Source organism: Chiloscyllium punctatum, chromosome 1, assembly GCF_047496795.1.
Source record: "Chiloscyllium punctatum isolate Juve2018m chromosome 1, sChiPun1.3, whole genome shotgun sequence".
In the NCBI taxonomy this organism is placed as follows: domain Eukaryota; kingdom Metazoa; phylum Chordata; class Chondrichthyes; order Orectolobiformes; family Hemiscylliidae; genus Chiloscyllium; species Chiloscyllium punctatum.
In genome coordinates, this window is record NC_092739.1 from 111,819,308 (window position 1) to 111,843,333 (window position 24,026).

The 24,026-nt window shown below is 40.1% G+C and overlaps 1 protein-coding gene across 4 annotated transcripts in view; it reads left to right on the forward strand.

The window, feature by feature from the left end:
• LOC140478739 (probable E3 ubiquitin-protein ligase HERC1) overlaps nucleotides 1–24,026 on the forward strand; it is a 342,968-nt gene that overhangs the window by 85,875 nt on the left and 233,067 nt on the right. For all 4 annotated transcript variants that reach the window (XM_072572083.1, XM_072572056.1, XM_072572075.1 and 1 more), the window contains exons 16-20: nucleotides 5,001–5,133; nucleotides 12,794–12,985; nucleotides 15,247–15,459; nucleotides 18,155–18,328; nucleotides 19,674–19,785. In XM_072572083.1, the coding sequence (XP_072428184.1) occupies nucleotides 5,001–5,133; nucleotides 12,794–12,985; nucleotides 15,247–15,459; nucleotides 18,155–18,328; nucleotides 19,674–19,785 (824 nt within the window). The remainder of the gene's footprint in view (nucleotides 1–5,000; nucleotides 5,134–12,793; nucleotides 12,986–15,246; nucleotides 15,460–18,154; nucleotides 18,329–19,673; nucleotides 19,786–24,026) is intronic.

The window sequence follows — 24,026 nt, forward strand, 5'->3', positions numbered from 1 at the left end:
CAGTGTCCAAATGGTATCTGCTTTGCTGGGGAATAGACACAGAGGGTTCCTGCACTGCCTGCCTTGTCCTCTTGCTCTGCCTGATGGACATCCATTCTCTTCCCACCTATGATGTTTTGGGCTGAGGAGTGACAGCCTCTCTACATACTGTCTGTGACTCTGTGTTGTGGATATCCGGTATCCCCCAACTGCCACTCCCACACCAAAACTCAGGATTCCAGGAGCTGTAACTGCACACACTTTTTGTACGCATTTTGTTCTAGCAAACTGTTCTGAAAACATTCCATGGATTCCTCATTTAAACAACTTTATCAGTCACATTAGTGACAATGACCTAATAATCAGTCACTTGGCAGGAATTGATTAACTCCCTGGGTTAGTTTATTGAACATAATAAAACATATTGCAATTTATGAAACAGGTAAAAAAGCAAACTGATAATGTGTGCTGCTTATACACTCACAGCAGACTATCTGCCAGGCAGATTTTTGACAGCTCATGGAATTCTTAGGAATGAACTCTTCAAGGCAATCCTCCCTTCTTTCACATCACCAGAGCTAAAATGATCAGATTCATAATTGGATTCTAATGTATTGTTGTAGGAAATTGCTCTGAGTGCACTCTATGAATCCTTCCTTATGACCACCTCTACCAATCTACATAAAGGTTAAAATCAGCCTTAATTAATTAATGCACTGCCATTATCTTTTACATGTCCTCATTATTTCTTGATTTATTCTCTGGCCTGACATTTTGTTAGTTTTGAGTGTGTTGCTGGAAAAGCACAGCAGGTCAGGCAGCATCCAAGGAGCAGGAGAATCAACTTTTCGGGCCAGAGCCCTTCATCAGGAATGAGGCTGGGAGCCGCTGGGGTGGAGAGATAATGGGAGGGGTATGGGGCTGGGGAGAAGGTAGCTAAGAGTGCAGTAGGTAGATGGAGGTGGGGGTAAAGCTGATAGGCTGGAGCAGATAGGTGGGAAGGAAGATTGACAGGTGGGACAGGTCATGAGGATGGTGCTGAGCTGGAAGGTTGGAACTTGGGTCACTTATTGTGTCCATTGCTCCCGATACGGTCTCCTTTACATTGGGGAGACTGGACACCTTCTCACAGAGCGCATTAGAAAACATCTCCAGGACACCCGCACCAATCCACTCCACTACCCAGTGGCCGAACGTTTCAATTTCCCCTCCCACTCTGCCGAGGACATGTAGGACCTGGACCATCTCCAACGCCACTCCCTCACCAGCCAACGCCTCGAGGAAGAACACCTTATCTTCCACCTTGGGACACTTCAACCCCAGGACATCAATGTGGACTTCACCAGTTTCCTCATTTCCCCTTCCCCCCCCACCTTACCCCATTTCCAGCCTTGCAGCTCAGCACCATCCTCATGACCTGTCTTCCTTCCCATCTATCCACTCCACCCTCCTCTCCAACCTATCACCTTTACCCCCATCTCCATCCACCTACTGCACTCTTAGCTACCTTCTCCCCAGCCCCACCCCCCTCCCATTTATCTCTCCACCTTCGAGGCTCCTAGCCTCATTCCTGATGAAGGGCTTCGGCCCGAAACATCGATTCTCCTCCTCTGATGCTGCCTGACCTACTGTGCAGGTCAGCAACGCACTCTCAACTCTGATCTCCAGCATCTGCAGACCTCACTTTCTCCATATTGTTAGTTTTGGGAAGCTATTGACTACTGTGACCTGTGTCATCTTTCCCTTGTTATTTTGTACCTCTGTCCATACATCTTTTCATCTAAAATAATTTCTTGATAAAGTACTTTTTTTTTAATCATAGTGACAAAGCTACCCTTACCTGTCCTTTCAAAAGCCACATAACATGTGGTATTTAGTTCCTTGCTTTGATCATCTTGTAACCACAAAACAGGAACAGGCTCTTCGGTCCACCATGTCTGTGCAAAGCATGTTGTCATTCTAAACTAATCCCATCTGACTGCACATGGTCCCTATCCCTCTTCTCTCTGCCAGTTTATGTGCCTGTCTCAGTGCTTCTTGTACTTTGCTAACATATAATTTTTACCACCTCAGCAATGCATTTGAGGCACCTAGCACCCTCTATACTTAATAAAAACTCTCTTCGCACATATCATTTAAACTTTCCCCTCACTTTAAACTATGCCCCCTAGTATTGACACTTCCACTGTGGGACAGAGTCTCAATAATCCACCCTGTACATCCTCTTATAATATACTTGTATGAGATTGCCTCTCAGCCTCCAATACTCTAGCAAAAATAATTCAAGTTTGTCCAACCTTTCCTTGTGTTTCTGTAATGGCTATAAAATTGTACCAAGCAGCCTATCTTTTATGTTGTTAATCCATTATTTTTCCTGAGTACTACATGCATTCACATAAAGAACCATTAATTTTGCCTTTTTACAACTTCCCTTATTTGCTACTAATTTTCCAAGTTTGTACACTATTCCACTCTGGGTATTGCATGAAAGATTTGAAAATAAGAATGAGAATTTTAAAACCAACATGTTACTTAGCCAGGAGCCAATATGGTTCAGAGCATAAGAGATGCTTGGAAAACAAGAGTTGTTGTGAGTTTTGGGTGATCTAGAATTTAAGAGTGTAGAAAGTGAGAGCCCAGTTTGCCAGTGTATATATATTGTCAAGTGTAGGGATAATGAAGGCTCAAATGAGTATTTCAACAACAGATGATTTGAGATAAGTGAACTCTGGCACTGGTACAGAGGTGCAAGTAGCCTGCTTTAGTGATCACATGATTGAGTTGGAATTTCTCAGGATCAAATATGGAAGCAATGTCATAAACAGACTGATTTAATTTCTCTCACTTTCGGGGGAGAAGTTTGTGTTATATATGGGTTTCTTCAAGCCTGAAGTGTTGATTATAGATTTGGTTATCCACTTTTCTGCTCAAACGAGAAGAGTATGGTTGAATAAACAACATGAATTTTATTGCATATAACGAGTATTTACAAGTTAAAATAATGCGATCTACAACAACCAAGCTTGTTAGGAGCATAATAATAGCTCCAGACCTGTCTCCTATAAGCTCCTTCTTTACTCTGACATGGTATCAATTGATGGTGCTTACTGCAATTAATCATGTATTGAGCCTTTCAGACCCATATATTTGGAGTACGTTATATAGAGGATTTCGAAATACATTAAATGAGCAAGCAGAGTTGATGTGAGGAAGAAATCATGCCTGATCATTTTTACTAGAATATTTTGAGGAGGATAGATAGAAGGAAGTAAGTAGATCTAATATATTTAGACTTCCAGAAGGCATTTGATAAGGTACTAGCTATTATGCTACTTGAGTCCAGGGTGAATGTACATGACAAAAATGGAAGGCAAGTGGTGAGGATGGCATAGAGTCTGCAGAGCGATGTATACAGACTAAACAAGTAGGCAAAGACTTGGCAGATAGAATATAATATAGGGAATATGTGAGTTTATGAACTTTGGCAGCAAGAATTGAATTGCTGAATATTATTTAAAAGAAAGTTTTACAAAAAGGAACCAAACAGTGATTTGCAAAATCTCTGAAAGCTCGTTAGGTAATAGGAAAAAAAAAGGATGTTGGCCTTTACTCCAAAAGGAATGGTGCATAAAAGTAGGCAGAGTTTGCCAACGCTATGCAAGGTGCTAATCAAACCATAGATGGAATACTGAGAACAGTTTTGGGTCCCTCATCTAAGGAAAGGTATTGTGGTATTGGAGTTAACCCACAAAAGATTCATCAGGCTGATACCAGATATGGAAGAACTGTCTAATGAGGGGATATCAAGTAGATTGGGCCTGCATTCTTTGGAATTTAGAAGGTTGAGAAGCGACCTTGAAATGTACAATGACAGGATAGATGTAGAGAGGTTTTTCCTTGTGGGAGAGTCTAGGAACTGAATGCACAATTTCAGAATAAGGGGTTGCAAGCATAAAACACAATAAGAGGAATTTCTTGTCTTGGAAGTAATGAATCTGTGGAACTCTTCACTGCAGAGGATCTTTTGTGGCTGTATTGTTAAGTATATTCGAGGCTGAGATTGACAGGACTTTCATCAGTAAGGAAATTGAGGCTTATGGGGAAAGGGCAAAAAAGTAGAGTTGAGGATTATTAGGTCAGCCACGTTCTCATTGAAGGGCAGAGGATACTGAAAGGGCTGGCTGGCTTACTTCTGCTTTTAAGTCTTATAGCCTTCCAACAGCTGTCAGTAACTAGAAAACAGAGTCTGGAGCAAGGACTGAAAATAATCATTTCAGTCTACTCAGTATTTAATTGGAAGAAACTCTTGCTTATTTGGTAATGGCTGTTGGATAAAATGTGGCAATAATGGAGGAGTCAATAGAGTGGGTAATGAAGTAGAACTATGTATTGTTTGCACACGTGGATACTGATTTTGTGCTTTCAGGCAATGTTGCTTAAAACAGCACATAGATGGGAAATAGGAGAGGTCAAGGATTGATCCATGGAGACACCAGAGGTAATGATGCAGGATTAGGAAGAGAAACCATTGAAAGTGAAATGATTAGATAAGGTTTATCTGAATTTCCTTGAGAAAAGAGAAAGGAGGGGAGACTACAATTAGTCTTACCCCTTCTGTAGGACAAGGATACCAAGCTGGATAGTTTCTTCTAATTGACTTGGTGGTAATGGTTTTATATCTTTTGCACACCCTTCAACTGTGCCTCTTCTTTCCCACCCCCCCACCCCCCCCCCCCCCCACCCCCGCCCCACCACACCCACGCTCTCACATATACAACAAGGCCCACAAATATTTGAATGCGAGTGTAGCCGGTGCTCTCGAACATTAATCTTCATTTCCCAGAAAACAATGTTCGAAACCTATGGTGCTGAATCTCGAAGGTTGAGTAAAATCAAAGTGAGCAAGTAAGTCAGGACCAGATTCGTTAGGTGATGTCAAGCTTTGTTTTATCAGAAATTGTCAATAATTATTTTGATAATTCTGACGAGATATCGTGTCATCCCCATATTCTTTATTTTAGGATCACTTGAGCATAGATTTGCTGCATAAACATGTAAAGTTGCTGCTGCTATATGCATCTGATACCTACAGACGATCTGCTCTTCTTCTGAAAGAAAGCTTGCTGGATAAAAGTGTCACAGAAAAACTACATGGTAAGAGCTCCCCCATACAAGTTTTATGTATATATCCTAAATGCCTGTCTTCACCAAAATACTACTTTTTTTCTTATATTATAAACAGGTCTTTGGTACATGTAATTTTGCTATTACTTAATTCCCCTTTTAGCACCCTAACCAAGCCAAAAAACAGTTCACAACTTAAACCATTTTTTAAAGGACAGTATAAAATCCAAAATTGCAGAGCAATTGGAAATACATGATATTGTCAAGCAGTGTCAGATTGGCAGCATGAAGGGCAAATTATCCCTGACAAATTTATTAGAATCTTTTTAAGGAGGTAATAATTATTTACAATATAAATGACTTGGATAAGAAATTGTTGTTAAGTTTGTGAGTGACACATAAATAGGTGGTAAGATAAGTGGGGATGGCAGTGCAAAGATGTACAAATGGGCTAATTCAGTGGGCAAAAACTTGGTGGTTGGAATATAATGTGGAAAGATGTGAGTTTATATACTTTAGCAGGAGCAAGAAAGGAACTGAATAATGTTTTAAATAGAGAAAGACTGCAGAAAACTACAGTACAAAGGGGTTTGAGGTGGGGGTTCTCATGCATGAATCTCAATGTTAGCATACACAAAATGTTAACAGATAATAAGGAGCAAACATGGAATATTTGCTTTTATTTTAAATAGGATAGAATATAACAATAAGATAATCTTACTAAAACTATACAAAGCAATAATTAGACCACACCTTGAGCACTGTTACCAGTTTTGTGAACCCTTTATAGTAAGAAAGGTGTATTGGCATAAGAGGCAGTCTGCAGAAGATTTAGTAGGTTGTTCCCAGGTATGGAAGGATGCGGTTGAGTAAGTTGGGCTTGTACTTGGTGGAATTTAGAAGAATAAGCGGTGATCTTGTTAAAACACTTAAGATCTATAGGGAGCTTGACAGGGTGGGTGTGAAGAGGTCGTTTGCCCTGTGGAAGAGTCGAGGACCAGAAAGCATAATCTCAGAATAGGAGGTTATTTAATTAAGACTAAAATGGGAATAAATGTCCTCTGAGGATAGTGAATCTGTGGGTGTTTGTTCTGCAGAGTGCAGTTGAGCCTGTGTCATTAATTATATTGAAGTCCGAAATAGGCAGATTTTTAATCAGTAAGTGATGCTCTGTTTACTGGTCTTCGAAGACCAATACATCATCTGGGAAATGACTGTTAACCCAGGCAAGAAACGTAGATCTCAGACTGAAGCAGAAGTTGGAATGAATTGCTGCACAACCAGCGCGGATACATTCCTCGTTATCCTATCTTCACGCTAAGGCCCCTGGCTGCTCGAAAGAAGTGGTGGCAAAGAGCCAAGTGAGAGTGGGGTTTCTTCAGGAAGAATCTGAGACTTCTGTAAACCATTAAGCATTTTCCTACAGTGAACATGAGATCTGGTGAGATAGAAGCATTCTGTCTAATTGACATTTTGTGGGAGGTGTCAACTATCACTAGTTTTTCCTTGTTTATCAGGCTGAAGAGTGAGAGCTGATTGTCTCTTCTCTCATCCAGGTCCTTACTCATTGGGTCAGACATTACCTTTCATGGCTTCATTGAGCTCTCCGTTTCTTTACTTAATCACACTTGTCATTATCTGGGATTTTTAGAAGTTCATGACCTCATCAATACTCCAGTGGAAGGAAGGCATTGTGTCGGGGTCAAACATATTAGGAGATATTTGGATGTCCTTGGAAAACCAATATGGTGATTGCTATGAGCAGCACAATACAAGGTCAGAAAACAGGGCACAGGGCTTTGACCTTGCTAGCAGGGAATTGGGCTGTTCTTTTACATGCCTGCACCACTATAGTTCTTAAAGATCATGCCAACCATCTCCAATTAGTCAACATTGGACCTTGCTAAAGCACCACACTAGGTATAATCCTGGGAGCTACTCTCATCACTGTGGGAGAAAAGGATAGATTACCCATTTGGCTCACCAATTTCAGCAACAGAGATGCTTCCCTCCAACCATGAGCTCCCAATACTGTCCTTAAACCTGCCACTGCCATGGACAGAGGACCAACTGAAGGACATAACTCTTACCTCATTTCAACAAGTTGGAGGAGTGCCAGTAGATGCAGCTTGTTTCTACATTCACCAAGTACTGGAAAACTTTGATTAAACATGATGATGACATTGGATACTTCAACCTGGTAAACCACAGAATTGTGACTAAACATGACGATCCATTTGAAGATTTCTGACCACTGGATTCCAAACCATCATGGGGGGGGATGTCTGGGACAATCTGCAGAAGTCTTTGGATGGAGGTGACATCCAAGAATCACCATGTCCTGAAGTCCTAATGAGAAAGACACAAAACTGAGGCTTTGTGTTAATTACTGGGCACTTAAGGCAAAGACCCATAAGAATGCTTACCCTCTGCCAATGTTTTCTGCAGTCTCGATTGGGTCACGGTTATAACCAGCTACCCATCGTTGATTGAAATGCTGAAAAGACGGCATTGCAAATAAGCACCAGGGAATTTTAGAATACACAAGAATGTTGATTGTACACTGTCATGCCCCTGATTTCTTTAGTTGTGTAATAGATAAAGCTTTTGGTAACCTTAATTTTCGGTCTCTCATCTAAATGGAAGATAAATTTCATGCTTGATTTTAAAATTCAGAATTCAAACCAGAGAAGTGCCAACTTTTCTGGACAAAAGTACAGTATGTGGGGCACTTTGTTACCAAGGAAGACATTACTCCTGATGATGAGAAGATCTGAGGAGGAGGGAAATGGCCTTGCTCTAAGATGCAGAAGGAACTGTATGCGTTTCTTGGTCTAGCTGGTCACTTCAAAAGGTTTGTGCAAGGCATTTGGCCATCCTACTCCATGATTTACACTCCATGTGCCAGAATGTTGCAGGCACAGTTGAGAAAAGATCCACAAGACATGATATTTTTAAGGAGAATCAGAGGTTGGACCACAGCACCCTCCAGCAGAAGCTTGTCACATCATCCTCCCTTGGCTACTTGAATTTCCAATTTCCTTGTATTGGAAACAACTGCTGGTTTCTGTGGCCCAGAAATAGTGCTGTCACAGATTCAATGACAAGATCAGTAAAGTTTGCGGACAATATTTCATCCGCACTAACACTCAACACTGGAGCCCCCCCCCCCCCCCCCCCCCGAGAGGTGCATACTCAGCCCCCTACTGGATTCATTGAGGACTCATGACCATGTTGCCAAATACCAGACTAATGCTGTTTACAAGTTCGCTGAAGGCACCACCATAGTTGGTCGAACCTCAGATGGTGATGCAACAGACTACAGACGGGAGGTGGGAGACCTCGAAAAATGGTGCACTGAGAAGAACCTAGCTCTCAATACCGGCAAAACCAAGGACTTTTGGTGGGATGTTACTCATGCCCCCTACGCATTAACCGTACAGAGGTGGAACGAGTGGAGAGTGTCAAGGTCCTGGGAATGGTCATCCACAACAAGCTTTCTTGGACTGTTCATGTGGACGCACTGGTTACAAAGGCCTAACAACGTCTCTTCTTCCTCAGGCAGCTGAGAAAATTTGGCATGACGGTGAATACCCTTGCCAATTTTTATAGGTGTGCCAGCGAGAGCATTCTGTCTGGATGTATCACTCCCTGGTATGGCAACTGTACCATTTAAGATCGGAGACGGTTACAGAGAATGGTGAACTCGGCCTGGGCAATCACAAAGGCCAACCTCCCATCTATAGAATCCATCTACCAGACCCGCTGTCAAAGAAAGGCCGCCAGCATTCTCAAAGATCCATCTCACCCTGGCAATGTTTTTCCACAACCTCTACCATCGGGGAGAAGGAACAGAAGCCTGAACACACGCACCAGCCAGTTTTGAAACAGTTTCTACCCCATTGTTGTCAGAATATTGAGTGGGCTCACAAACTCTTAGCATTCACCTGTACCTGTGTTTTAGTTTTTGCTACTGTTTACCTATTGTATGCTTATCGACGCTGTTTAACTGTGTGATCTGCCTGTGTTGCTCACAAGACAAAACTTTTCACTGTGCCTCTGTACACGTGACAATCAATTCTATTCAATTCAAGAGAATGATTGTCGCTTATGCTCAGTGGAATCTCAAGCTTAGTGAGAGGACTATGGAAAATTATTATGATATGAAACACAGACTAAGAGTTTTGAGATGGGCTGTTTCCCAGAGTTCAAAGACATTCTGATTCCTGCATTTTACAGACTACAACCCATTCAGCTAGTTTCAATTGTCAGCCAAGCTGGGAGCAACAGATACCAAATGGGCTGCTGAACTTGCACAATTTCGATTCCAGATCTTGCACAGATCTGGCAAACGTAACACAAATGCTGATATGTTTAGTTGGAAAATTGACTTTGACCTTGAGATAAAACCAACCCTGCCTGGCTGAAGAATGCTATGGTTGACATCATACGCATGCTCCAAGTCAGTGGCAGAATTCCAACCCAGATTCCCTATGGTATTCAGACCAAGATTCAGCAGTGTGTTATTAATATGCTTAAGAGTGAAGCCCAATCCAGGTACAGGCAGATAGAGACAGGTATAGTTTCACTTTTGCCATCTATTTTGAAAGAGAACCTCAGCTTCAGTTGATTGACATGGGTATCAGTAAATTGTACCACTACTAGAAGGCCATCAACCCAGTACCAGTCAGAGGGAATCCAGATAGGCATGGAAATTGTCAAGATGCTGAAAAGGATCGGGAAGAAGGATGAAGTCCTATCTTGGCTGGTTCATGTCAAGAAAAGAGAGGTGAAATAACTTGAACTCCCTGACTGCCTCAAATGTCAAGTGTTGGTAACAATTGATGATCAAACATGAAAGATGATCACCGTTACCAGAGAACAATGTTACAGCACAGGATAGCTGCTGATGTTGATGACTAATACCGTAATTGTGAGAGGTGTACTTTGGCCAAAGCAGGAGAATGAGTTCACCCTAGTTTGGGATTCATGGTTGCCAAGAGACCTTTGAAATCCTTGCAATGGATTTTAGTAATAATGGAATCAATCATATTCTTATACTCTCAGATGTCTTTACCAAGTTCAAGTGCAGGCCATTCCCACACGTGATCAAAAAGCTTCCACTACAGCTGGAGTGTTCATGCATGATAGATTGTTCATTTGTCTTCCATGTTGGATTTGCAGTGATCAGAGATGCAATGTCAAGAGCAAGATCCTATTGGAGCTTTGCAAATTCTATGGCATTGCCAACAGATGCATTCAGAGGGTAATGGAAAGTGCTAATGATTCAAATGTACTCTGCTTGACTATCTGCATACCTTGCCTCTTGAGAGTAAACAAAAGTGACCTGAGTGCTTTCTGGAGCCGATTTATGTAGTGATTATAATGAGGTCAGCCAGGTGGATCTCAGAATTTGAGTTCCCTGATTTTGGACCTGATTAACAGCCCCATCAGAGAGCCCTGGCTGACTCGTATAAACAGGAGTGTCAGGCATCCTGTTCATTCTGAGAGTCGTCTCTGAGGGAGTTGGATCAGTGCCAAGCGCACAACACATGTAAGTAGAAGGTGACTTGGTGATGAGATACCGGCTGTTGAGGACTCATTTCAGTTTATGCTTAGAATTGCAACCAATACTCTTCCATGGGTTTTTTTTCTCCATACTGCCTCTTTTTTTTTAATCTGTCTACTTAGACTGACCACATCTGATGGAGATGGTGAAGTCAGTGAGTGGATAGCTGAACATCGTATGCCAGATGATTAAAATAGAGTTTGAGTTCTGAGAGAAGTGCTGAGAAGAAAAAGATTGACCGATCACAAGGCTAACAGATTAACCTATGCAATGTGCAATGGTGTGCCTCAAAAATCTGAATAGCAAAGGTCGGAATAAGTCAGAAGTCAGACAACACCAAATTATAGTCCAACAGGTTTATTTGAAATCACAAGATTTTGGAGCACTGTGCCTCATCAGGTGAACTGTCAGGATAAGATACAGGACGTGTGGGACCATGAACCCACAGAGTCATCAAGCAACTGTTCACAGCTGGCCACACTTATGTTGTTGAATCAATAGCTGGAGAACAGTCTCAAAGTGGTACACGGACGGAGTTTGCTTGAGGCCAGGAGTCTGGTGAATGATGTGAAGACAAACAACTCACTCACTGATATCACAGAGCCTCAAGTGTTGATAGGTAATGGCTCGAGTGGTGTGGAATCCTGAAGTTATCTGGTTGTTTTGAATCCAAGAGTGCTTCCAATTCAGGGAGGCCTAAGGCAGAAATTGAACTAAGAAGTGCTGCCAGTCGTATGACTGCTAAAGCTTTGACTGACCGAGACCCCAAAGTAGACAGTCTGCCACAGTGCTTGGATGCCTTGGAAATTTCTAGTACAAATACAAAGCTGAGAAGGTCCTGTCAATTAAATCTGGACATTGCCCCAACACATGCACTACTATCTACACAAATAGTAAGAGGAAAATACTACCGTTAATGTGAATTTGAACTTTCTAGCCACTATTGAAACATGCAGCTGCTTAGTATTGTGCTTTGTATTATTGCCGGGATGGCAAGTTTCAAGCAGGGCAGTGTGAAATGGGACCTTCAGGCGTTGACCTGATTGGGGGAAATGAGCAAGGGAAATGTAGTTTTCCAGATCTCCAGCAGCAGATGCCACGAAAAAAAGAGGGGATCTAGAGTAGTTGAACACATTGTCACGGAAAGAAGGGGTGTCTTTGGTAGAGAGTGGGCTGATGGGATGGGGGAACAGACAGGAATTCCTCAGCCCATTGTAATCTACATGATTGTTCCATGTACATAGTGTATGTGGGTCCTTGTTTATCCTTCATTTCCTTTCCTGTTTCTAATAACCAACTGTCAGTAGAATAAAGGATCTCGGCTTCATGATATTTGGGCCATGCTTGTATTAAATCTCATGTTACAAGAGCATTGATTTTCTGAGTTTCTGGTGCAATATTATTCCCTGGCCTGTCTGCACAGATTACCGAATTTATTCAGACATTGATCTTTGTGAAATCATGCTGTAACATTGACTTCCATTTTCTCCTGCATAAGTTATTTCATTTCAATATACAGTACAGAGGAACCTCAATTATCCAGCATTCAATTATCCAAATTTCAGATTATCTGGACAAGATTGCAAGGTCCTGACCCTTGGCTAAACTGTGTTATCCGGCATTCGATTATCTGAACATTCGAACACAATACCCCCTGCCCGTGTTGTTCGGATAATCGAGGTTCCTCTCTATTGTGGTTCATTATTTTAAGATGTTAAATGGTGTGATAAGGCCCTGCAAAAATAGGTTTTTAATAACCTATGTATCTGAATAAATTATGCATTTTACATGTTTAGAAAACTAGTAACACATTTTCAAATTTTAAGTAAATTGGTGTTTCCTTTGTATTAAGCTGCTATATTCAGCATTTAATTATATAAATAAAAGTTCTCATAGAAGATAAATTAGTGTTTTTACATTGCTAGATTACAGTTGTATGCAGAATTCTAGTGAAGTATTTTGTGTCACATAGGAATCTTACTTTAATGACTATTAAGTTTATATTGATTATTTAATGTAAGAAAAAGAAGCTAGTATAGATATAAAAGTCAGCATTCTGATCAATGGTTATCAAAAGCTTTGGTGCTTCAAAATTTTGTGGTTTTGTTTTCTTGCTTTTAGGTATTCTTTTTAACTCTGCTGCTGGAAGTGTTTTGTGTCAAGTGATCTACTCCCTTCTGTTGCTACCTGTTAGCATTGTACGACCTTTACTAAGCAATCTTCTAGATCTGCTCCAACCTCTTGATCATCTAATCCGGCTTTTACCAGCTGCTATGTTACTGGAGGAGCAGGAACTCGAATGGACAATGCATGGTTAGTTAAACTGATTTTGCTGTCATTTTAGTGAAATGAATTAATTTGGAAATGGGCTAAAATGAGTATTGTTATAAATCAACAATTAAATTATGCAGATTAATTAGTTAAAGCTCCTTTGGCCTGCAGCTAACACTCTTTAGCAGCTAGAGTATGTAGATGGAACATACAATGTGCGCTGCCACTATTGTTTTGAATCTGGTCACTGGTCAGCTGGTGAAGTTCCACTTATTCAGGTGTATAATCATCGTGCAGAAGCTGATTGAGTTTGTTGCAGAATGTCTCCATGTGGGATGATAGCGGAGATTTTGGTTACTTTATCTGTAACTGTTAAACTGTTGGTAACTGTTAATACAATTGTAGGGAAAACTAAATCCAATCATTCTGGGCTTTGCTTATACTAGGTAGGAATATACTAAGGTATTCCTGTATTTCAAAGTGGGGAATTGGCTCATAATTTTCTTGACACGGACAGCCTGCTTCTAGATCGCATTGACTGTGTTCACGTTGAAATCTCAAATGTTAGCTGAAAAGTCACTTTTGTAAGAACTCAAGTCTAACTTTCAATTATTCAGACTTTTATTTGGTGGGGGGGGGGAAGGGAGAATCAGTGTATATGGATGACAGTCATGTGACTTCTGTGGGATCCTTGGAATCAGACAAAGAGTGCAGAGGTGATCCAGAATGAAGATTAGCACTAGCCACACTGATTTATTGAGTCCATGTATCTGACGTGTTTTAGGGTCTGGAGGCTCCTGCTGCCAGACTGTGACAGATTGTGTTCTGCTTGAAAGGCAGAAGCTTTGACTCCTCCATTTTGTTAGAAGCAATGAAGTTAGGGAGCCTGGATAATTTTGAGTGCAGAAGCGTGCACCATGGTACAGTTTCAAGAGCAGATTTTTGTTATGCTAGTTGCCTCAAAGAGATTGCTGGCCCTAAGCAAAGCTGCTCAAAGATCCAGCAGTGTCAATGGTGTAAATTCCACCTCTCTCACACTAACACAGTAATACACTCTTTTGGAAGTTGATTTTAAAAATAAGCATTTTATTCTGCTGTTAACACATTATTGCCATGTGTTCCTGTGCAGCTATGAGACGGTTTACCAACATATCATGAATGGGCAGATTGTCTTAACTGTAAATATTGGAGAGACTAGGCTTGTGTCCTTGAAGTTCAGAAGAGCAAGCGGTGACTTGATGAAAACGTAGAACCTCTGGAAGGATTTCAGAGGCTAAGAGTGAGAGAATGTAGAATCCGAGGTCACACTTAAGACATTAGGTGAAATTCTTCCTCACAGGGTGTTGTAAGCTTTTGCTATTCTCTTCATGAAACTGCAATGGAAGCAGAGACTGAATGTTTTTTTTGGCAGAGGTAGATAGATTGTAATCAGTGGTAAATATGAATGTGAATTTGAGGTTGCAATCAGATCTGATATGATTTTATGAAATGCAGGAAGAGACTAGAAGGGCTGATTGGCATACTCCTTCTCATTTGTATATTTTGGGAAATTCCGAAGCAGTTGTTCATAGTTTGCAAAATTATCCATTCACAAATGCTCTTAGTTGGAATAGTCATTGCATGTTTGGATGTTTCACCTGTTGCATAGCAAGACATTGAAAGTATAAATTGATATTGTGTTGCAGTGAGGAAAACTGAGCATTTGGGCAATCAACGTTTGTTAAAGGATTGTGAAATGCAAAATGCAAAGTTCAAGATCAAAGGTTGCAAATGTATGGTAAATCAGGTATAAAAATACAACAAGAGAGGGAAAGAAAAATTGGATTGAGGGAGGAAAAATAAGAGACAAATGAATGTAATTTTAAATTTATATCTTTAAAATTCTCAGCAACCTGAGGAGATGAAAATTCATACTTATAGTGTCCGAGGTTGCTTGAAAACAACTAATGCTGACTGCATTGTTTAAAAAGCTAATTTAGGAATGCATTGGACAAGATTTATTTTACTGAGATGAGGTTAATTGTTCCCCATGCAAATACAGCAAATTTAAGCGACTGAATACCTCTCTGTGATGAACTAGGCAGTGATATGCTATTTTCACAAAGTTAATGGCACAATGCCACAATTTGGCAGCAGCTTTGGGGCTTCCACATTTAACCTTGTATCTGTTCTGGGATTTTGTTGCTATAGTGTGCCAAATGCTATTAGCTTTCTTATTTCTATTTACGTTGTCGTCATATAAGTTGAAGTGAAGTCACTTGAGGAACTCAGCAATTAAAATGTAATGTTAACTATGTTCTTAGAATCTGAAAGCAGTCCAGAAAAATCCATTTCAACTGATGCTAAATCTTGGATTTGGCTAATTGATATGGAACGGACGATTTCCTTCACTGTTGGGCAGTGTCTTGGAGAAATGCTGCAAGGTCCTGTTTGTTCAGCGGAAGAAGAGAACTCTGCATACTGGCTACAAAGCCAGCTCCTCAAAAATGGACTTGAAATTGACTCTGAACAACTTGGTAGGCTCATGTTTTTATGTCCCTTGTACCGTTTAAGAAATATGTAACAGGCTAAGTCTTGACTGAGCTTTTACCAAGTCTTTTAATCCACTGCGATAAATGGTGTACATTTTTCTATGCAACTTTACTCCAAGTAATTTTCATTCATGTTTCCTAAGAATTTTATGTTTGAGTAATTGTTGTCAGTGATTTCTCACATATCAACTCCTGGAGTGGATACAACATGTGAGGTTATAGTCATTAGGGATGAGGGCCATTCAATTTTGCCTTAAATTTATCAAAAACTGTAATATGCATAAATGTTTTGATAGAAACTAGAAAGATATTGGGAAAAAAAAATTAACTAAACATATAGCCTATTTACTTATTTTGGAACTATGTGTAACAATTTGCCTGTCAGGTGTACCTTCAAAACAGTGATTATACGCAACATAAATTACTGTGAAGCGTTTTCAGATATCTGAGGGAATGGCTTGATGGTAGGATACGAAGATGGGGAGTTGTTTTTCCGGCCTGTGACCACAGAGATTGATACTGGATACACATTTGTAATTTATTCTCACCCAGTGGTTTATGTATAGGGGGCATGGTTAGTAAGATCGTGGATGATACCAAAATTCATAGTGTAGTGAACAGTGAAGAAGGATTTCTAAGGTTACAAAATGATCTTTATCAGTTGGGTCCATGGGCTGAGGAGTGGCAGATGGAATTTAATTTGGATAAATGCAAGGTATTGTATTTTGGTAAAACAAACAAGAGCCCTGGACAGTGTTGTAGAACAGAGAGACCTAGGGGTTCAGGTACATAATTCTTTGAAATTTGTGTCAGAGGTAGACAAGGTGGTTAAAAAGGCAACAAAAGCAGAAATTACTGGAAAAACTCAGCAAGTCTGGCAGCGTCCGTGGAGAGAAATCAGTTAACATTTTGGGTTGCGAGACCCTTCGTCAGAACTGCCTACAGGTGTTGCCAGACCTGCTGAGCTTTTCTGGCAATTTCTTGTTTCTGATTTACAGCAAATGCAGTTCTTTCAGCTTTTTTTTTGTTGGTTGAGAAGGCATTTAGCATGTTTGCATTCATTTCTCAGACCTTTTGAGTATCAGAGTTGGGATGTCATGTTGAGGTTTTCAGGACTTTAGTGAGATCTCTTCTGTAGTACCGTGTGCAGTTCTGGTTGCCCTGCTATAAGGATATTATTAAATTGGAGAAGGTTTAGAACAAAATTTACCAAGATATTGTCAGGAATGGACAGTTTGAGTTATAAAAATAGGTTGTATAGGCTGGGACTTTTGTCACTGGGACTTTTTTCACTGAAGTTTAGAAGGCTGAGGAGTGACTTTTATGGAGGTTTATAAAATCATGAGGGGCATAGATAATGTAAATAGCATGGGTCTTTTCTCTAGCGTGGGAGAGTTCAAACCATGGGGGTATATTTTTAAGGTTAGAGGGGAAAGTTTTAAAAAGGGCAAGAGGGCCAACTTTTACAGAGTAGTTGGTGTGTAGATTGAACTGTCAGAGTACAGCTATAGCATTTAAAAGACATTGGATAAGTACATGAATAGGAAAGGTTTGGAGGGATATGGGCCAAACACAGTCAAGTGGGACTAGTTTAGTTTGGAAACATGGTCAAAATGGACGAGTTAGGCTGAAGGGTCTGTTCCCATGCTAAATGACTCTGATTCTATTAAAAGTGCAATGGAATTGTAGGAAAGCCCTTTTCAAAATGGCCAGATTGTATCCCTCATCATTTATTTCTTTCACAAAAAGATATTCAGTTTTCTCTTAAATTTACTGATGTTATAGACTTTATATATAATTGTGGCTCACACAGATTAGTCCATTAATTCATTGCATGTTGTATAAAGTAGTTAAATCTAAATGGTCCACCTTCCCTGTACTGAGCTAGTGTTGATTTTCTTCAATGTCATTTTGTGGTTCTGTTGATTAATTGTTTAATTGGTATTGAGATTGATCAGTGTTGGATGAGGTTGAGATCCTAAACTTTCTCGACTACTTTGATCAGGTGTGGATGTCTTTGACATAACCAATATTTGTTGTCTATACCTAATTGCCGTTATGGTGACCAGTCGCTTGCACAGATGCGGTCCATATCATATAGGTACAGCCACGATGCTGTTTGTAAGGGCTTTTTAGGATCTTGATTTGACAACATTAAAGAATGGCAATATAGTTCCATGTCATTCTGGTGTATAATGATTTGGAAGGAAATTTGCAGATTGCTGTTGCCATGCATCTGCTGCCCTTGTCTTTTTAAACGATTCAGGTTGGTGGTTTGGAAGTTGCTTGCAAAAGAACCCTTTCATTCTTTAGCATTAATCAGTTCTCTTTTATCTGTCCTTTCAATTGTGGGGCAATAGCCTCGGGAATGTACACCATGTTAAATGTGCATATCCAGAATATAATCTACAATCTCTCTACTATTTAGATATATGAATTTTTAAATTATTCATTTTTTGTTCTGAAGCATGCAAGCTTTGTCAGCTGTATATTTAACTCTGGAATTTATCAAATTACGAAGATCTGATAAGGAAACAATCCTTAATCATAGTTCCATATGCTCAATGAGTTGAAGAACCTAATTGTATTTTCTATGTATCTTTGCTTGGATGATGTTTGTACATTCATATCTTTCTCAATAGTGGAAAATTATTTTACAGAAGTTGTTCTTTTGCTGCAGATTTGCTCATGAATTGTCTCACTGGAAAAGCATTGGCTGGCTGTGTGGAAAGGAAGTCTTTTGAGTTCCGGGTTTCTGAGGACACTGCAGCACTTATAGATATCGCATTGGGTACCTCAGTAGAACCAGGGTACAGAATCTGGAACCGAATGCAGGTTTACGCCAACAGCAATGGTAACTTTCAGCTGTTGTATAATTTCATCCAATGTTGTTTTATCCCTTGTCTAGCTTTTTTGAATATTAGTTCTATTGTTTTAATGTGATTCACTGCAAATCATGTAATTAGTTGAACTGAGTTTTGATAGATTTAATCTCATTATGAAATGCTTCGAATTAATTCCTTTTTAATTGAAACTGAAATTTTAGCTGCTTGTGAACAGGAAAGGTAGTTAATGGCATGGGTTTAGTTAAACAGCATTCTGTATAATTTGATAACCCATGCTGCTTTGAAAAAGAAGTGTTATCCCCAGTAGATTAAGTTGAGTTGTGTCGATTAAATAATTCCACGAATTTGAGCAGCTCAGAACTGGGAATTCATGAAGCAATGGGAGCCATTAGCAGCGACAGAATTGTATTCAACCTTCAACTTGTAATACAACTGAACATCATTTCCTTTACTTTTATAATTACCATTGAACTGGGGATTCCACCCTCCTCCTCAGTGAGCAGGGTAGGACAGCAACAGACATATTGAAAAATAACATTCCAAATTGAAACCTCAAAACGTCTAACATCCTGAAAAAACAGAACCAGATTGCAATAGACAGTGTTAAGTAATTTCATGACCAACAGATCAGATCAAAGTTCCTTAGTTCTGCTGTGTCCAGTCATGAATGGTAGTGGAGAATGAAATAATGAGCAGAAGGAGGGGGTTCTACAAATATTGTCATGATGGGGGAGCTCAGCATATCAGTACAAAATACAAGGCTGCAACACTTGCGACCACAATAAGCCAGAACTGACTGACTGACTGATTCATCTCAGGCTTCTCCTGAGGGCCTCAGCCTCCAATATGTCAGACTTCTACAAGTGATTCTTCCCAAGTGATATCAAGGAAAAGCTGAAGGAACTGGATACAATAAAGGGTCTGGGCTCCAACTATATCCTGGATGTATCACTGGTGGTTTGTGTTCTAGAACTTAGCCTTGTCCCTCACCAAGCTGTTCGCATAGTTACATCACTGGCATCTGTCTGGCACTGTGGAAAATTGACCATGTATATCCTGTCCACAAAAATCGATGAATTTGTTTCTCTTCCCCACATTCCGTGCACACAAAATACCCATAATCACTGCTGTTCCTTAGCAGGTAACTTTCTGTCCCTTGAATTTAATTTCTGCCATGCTACATAATAAAACTGAATTTATTAAATCTGGTTATTTATTGGTTAGGGTCAAGAATTTATCATGAAATTTGTACATTGAAGGTTACTTTAAATAAACTAATTTGATTGGTAGTTAAGAATTGCGTAAGTAGTATTCTGATTACATTAAGCAATTGTTTGATTTGCTTTGTTTCAGAATGGGAACATGGTACAAATGGAGATCACTTGTTGGACACAGTGTCCCGATTTGTTCTTGCAGTATTACTCAAGCACACTGGCTTATTTCAAGAGGCGTGCAAAGATGACCGGTAATTTCAGTAAATGTAAAAAAGAACAGGCATGCTCCTCTGAAGGAAAAAGGAAGGACCTCAAATTTAGAGCTATCTGGTTGACTAAACTTTAGAGATTAAAATGAAACAGAAAAAGGAAGCTTATGATACATGATTTTTTCATACTACAGTAAAGAACCAAGCTCAATGGCAAAAGTACAGAGGAGAGCTAAAAAGTAAAACAAGAGGGTGAAGATGGAGCATGAGAATAGATTATTAAAAATGGAGACATAGGAACAGGAGTAGGCCATTCGGCCCATTGAGCCTACCCCTCCCAATTCAATACAGTTTTAGCTGATTGAATACTCAGTGCATTTCAGCACCCCATCTCCATGTTCCTGTATGTTGGTCCATTGGTCATCAGAAATGTATTAAAGGCTGAGTTTGCACAACCCTCTGTAGTAGAGAACAGCAAAGATTCACAACCTTGTGTATAGAAAAAAGTCTCCTCATCTCTGACCTAACTAGCATCTCCCTTATTTTTGAGTAGTGACTCTGGCCCTAGACGTTTCACCCAGGAGATAGATTTTTGCTTATATCTACCCTCTCCAGCCCTTTAATTATTTTGTAATTTTCAGTGGGATCACCTCTCATTCTTCAAAACTCTAGATGATACAGACCCAGTTTGCCCAATATCTCTTTGTGGTCTTGTGAATCTTCACTATACTCCTCTATGACAATAATATCTTCCCTGAAAACAGGACTCCAAAACTGCAAGCAGTGCTCCAAGTGTGGGCTAACTAAGCTAATATACAGTTGAAACAAGACTTATTACTCCTGTATTCAAATTCTCTTGCAATAAAGATCAATATTCCATTAGCTTTCCTAAACATTTGTTGCACCTGCATGTTAGCCTTCAGTGATTTATTAATAAGGACAACTAGGTTCCTTTGTACATCCACCCTTTTCTATCCTCTCACTATATAAATACTCCACACATCAGTTTCTCTTACTGAAGTGGATAATACCAGATGTTTCCACATGATATTCCATCTGCCGTGTTCTTGCCCATTCACTGTCTGTCCAAATTCTCCTTAATCTGCATCTTCCTCAAACACACATCCTCACAACTTTATATCACCCACAATTTGAGAATATTACGTTTGGTTCCTAGCTCCAATTCATTGACATACATTAAGAACAGTTGGGCCCAAGTTCTGATCCATGCAGTATCCCACAAGTCACAGCTGCCAACATAAGAATGGTCCATTTATTTATATTGTTTTCTGTCTGTTAGCCAATCATTTAATTCAGATCAGAACATTACTACTTATCCTATGAGTTTTAATTTTACTAACCAGCTTTCTGTGAGGTCTCTATCAAAGCTTATCTGAAAATACCATGGCCATCTGTTTACCTTTGTCTATTTTGTTAGTAGCATCTTCAAAAAAAACACCAAGCTCATTAATCACACAATTTTGCAGTTGCAAATCAATGCTGACTATGCCCAAACAGATCGTTATCAACCAGATGTCCATTCATCCGAACTTTTTAAATTGATTCTACTATTTTCCTGAGTATTGAAGTAAGGCTAACAGGTCTATAGTTCCCAGTTTTTTTTTCTCTTACTCCCTTCTTAAAGAGTAGGATGTACCTTTCAATTCACAGGAATCATACCACAATCTGTATAAGTTTAGAAAATGCTACAATGCATTGACTAGCCACCTCCTTCAACAGTCTGGAAGATAGACCATCGGGTCCTGAGATTTCACTAACTTTCAGCCCCATTAGTTTCTCCGCTGCAAACTTTTTACTGATAATAATTTCCTTTAACTATTCATTGTGACAAGCCACTTGGATTTCAAGTTTTGGGAAATTTCTAGTATCAGTATAAACTTCTCTGCCATTTCTATTTTCATCATTATAAATTCTCCTGACTGTGCTTGTAATGGAGCCATGAGACCATAAAATATAGGAGCAGAAGTGGACCATTCAACCCATCAAGTCTGTTCCACCATTTGATCATGGTTGATATGTTTCTCAACACCATTCTCTTCCATTCTCCCCATTCCTTTTGATCCTCTCACTAATCAAGAATCTTAAATACTTTGTCTTAAATACACTCACTGCGTCAATGAGTTCCACAGATTCACCACCCTCTAGCTGAAGAAATTCCTCTGCATCTCAGTTCTAAAGGCTCATGCCTTCACTTTGAGGCTGTACCTTGGGTCCTTGTCTGTCTTACTAGTGGAAACATCTTCTCCACCTCCACTCTATTGAGGCTTTTCAGTGTTCTATAAATTTCAGTGAGATTCCCCCTCATCCTTCTAGACTCCATTGAGTACAGACTCAGAGTCTTCAACTCCTCCTCATACACAGGCCCTTCATTCCTGGGATCATTGTTGTGAACTTTCTCTGGAGCCTGTCCAAGAGCAGCATGCCCTTTCTTAGATATGGAGCCCAAAACTATGTACAATATTCCAAACGTGGTCTGATCAGACCCTTGTCCACCCCCACTCTTGCCCCCTCAATTAATGCCAACATTGCACTTGCCTTCAAAATTGCCACCCTCTGCCCTTGATTCTGACCCTCCTACCCTATGCCTTCTCAAACCTGATAAACAGCACCTCCCACCTTATCTTTAGCTTAGAATAAGTCTGGCATGTGGGTAGAAAGAATGCAACTTCAGCAATATATGAGCTGACATCCAACCATATAGAACCAAATGGTTGGGAAATGGGGAAAAATGTCAGGACAGGGAAATAAAACCAGTTGTCCTTTTTTTTCAAAAGTGATTTGTTTATTAGTGAGTTGTCTTTACGTCAGGAGCATGGTGCAGGTATATTTCCATATGTCACATTTTTGGCATGATTCTTGGGTAATGGCCACATCTTTTTATTTTTGGATTGTGGACCATAATGAGAAAAGAATTCTGATTTGAACCAAGGAACCTGTCAAATGAGATGTTTTAGTTTTCAATGATTTCTAGCCACTTTTTTTGCATTGTATTTGCACTGTTATTTTGTTCAGCAGTGGAGGGAGGATTGCTGGATTCATCAGCATGATGGGTTTGTGTTCAGGACAGCTTTGTTCAGAGTGTGTTGATATTTTGTTACAATCAGGGTCAGTTGAGGGAGTCAGGAGTATTCAGCATGATAGCAACTCTCTGGCTCCTGGGCAGTTGGACAGTCTGCATGTGGATGATAGAGCCTCCACACCCTTAAATAGGCAGCATTATCTTTCTGCTTGAAGAGACGTTACAAAGAATTGGAGATAACCATTGTATCTCTCATCAGTTCCTTATAAGCTGCTGCCTCTGACAGTGACTTGAAACTTGAAAGGGTTTAGAAAGGATTTACAAAGATGTTGCCAGGGCTGGAGGGTTTGAGCAATGGGGAGAGGCCAGGGCTACTTTCTGTGGAGCATTGGAGGCCGAGGGGTGACCTTATAGAGGTTTGTAAAATCATGAGGGACATCAAATAGGATAAATGGACTCTGTCTTTTCCCTGGGGTGGGGGAGTCCAAAACTAGAGGGCATAAGTTTAAGATGAGAGGGGCAAGATATAAAAGGGACCTAAGGGGTAACTTTTTCACGCAGAGGGTGATGCGTATGTGGAATGAGCTGCCAGAGGAAGTGGAGGAGGCTAGTTCAATTACAACATTTAAAAGGCATCTGGATGGGTATATGAATAGGAAGGGATTAGAGGGATGTGGGGCAAATGGGACTAGATTAATTTAGGATATCTGGTTGGCATGGACAAGTTGAACCAAAGGGTCTATTTCCATGCTGTTCATCTCTATGACTGAAAGATTGAGTAATTAATGTGCGAACTGCCCTTTGTTTACAGTAAAGAACTGAAAGGACTTGGAAAGAATTATATCAGAATGAGTGAGAGTAGACCTCGTTGAATCCTATGGACTGGTGCTGTTGGACTGTTTTTCCTTTTTGATTTTCTTCTGTCCATAGCATTTTTTTTGTTTGTCTGTCTGTATAGGGGTTTTAAAAATGGGTAGGTTTTGAATTGAGGAGTTACAAGTTGCTAACGTTTTTTTTGTTTGCATGTGATTAAAACTGATTTATTTGCAATAAATTTGTTTCTTGTTTAGTGTAGAAACGTGGGTGGCATGGTGGCACAGTGGTTAGCACTGCTGCCTCACAGCACCAGAGACCTGGGTTCAATTCCCAACTCAGGCGACTCTCTGTGTGGAGTTTGCACATTCTCCCAGTGTCTGCGTGGGTTTCCTCCGGGTGCACCGGTTTCCTCCCACAGTCCAAAAAT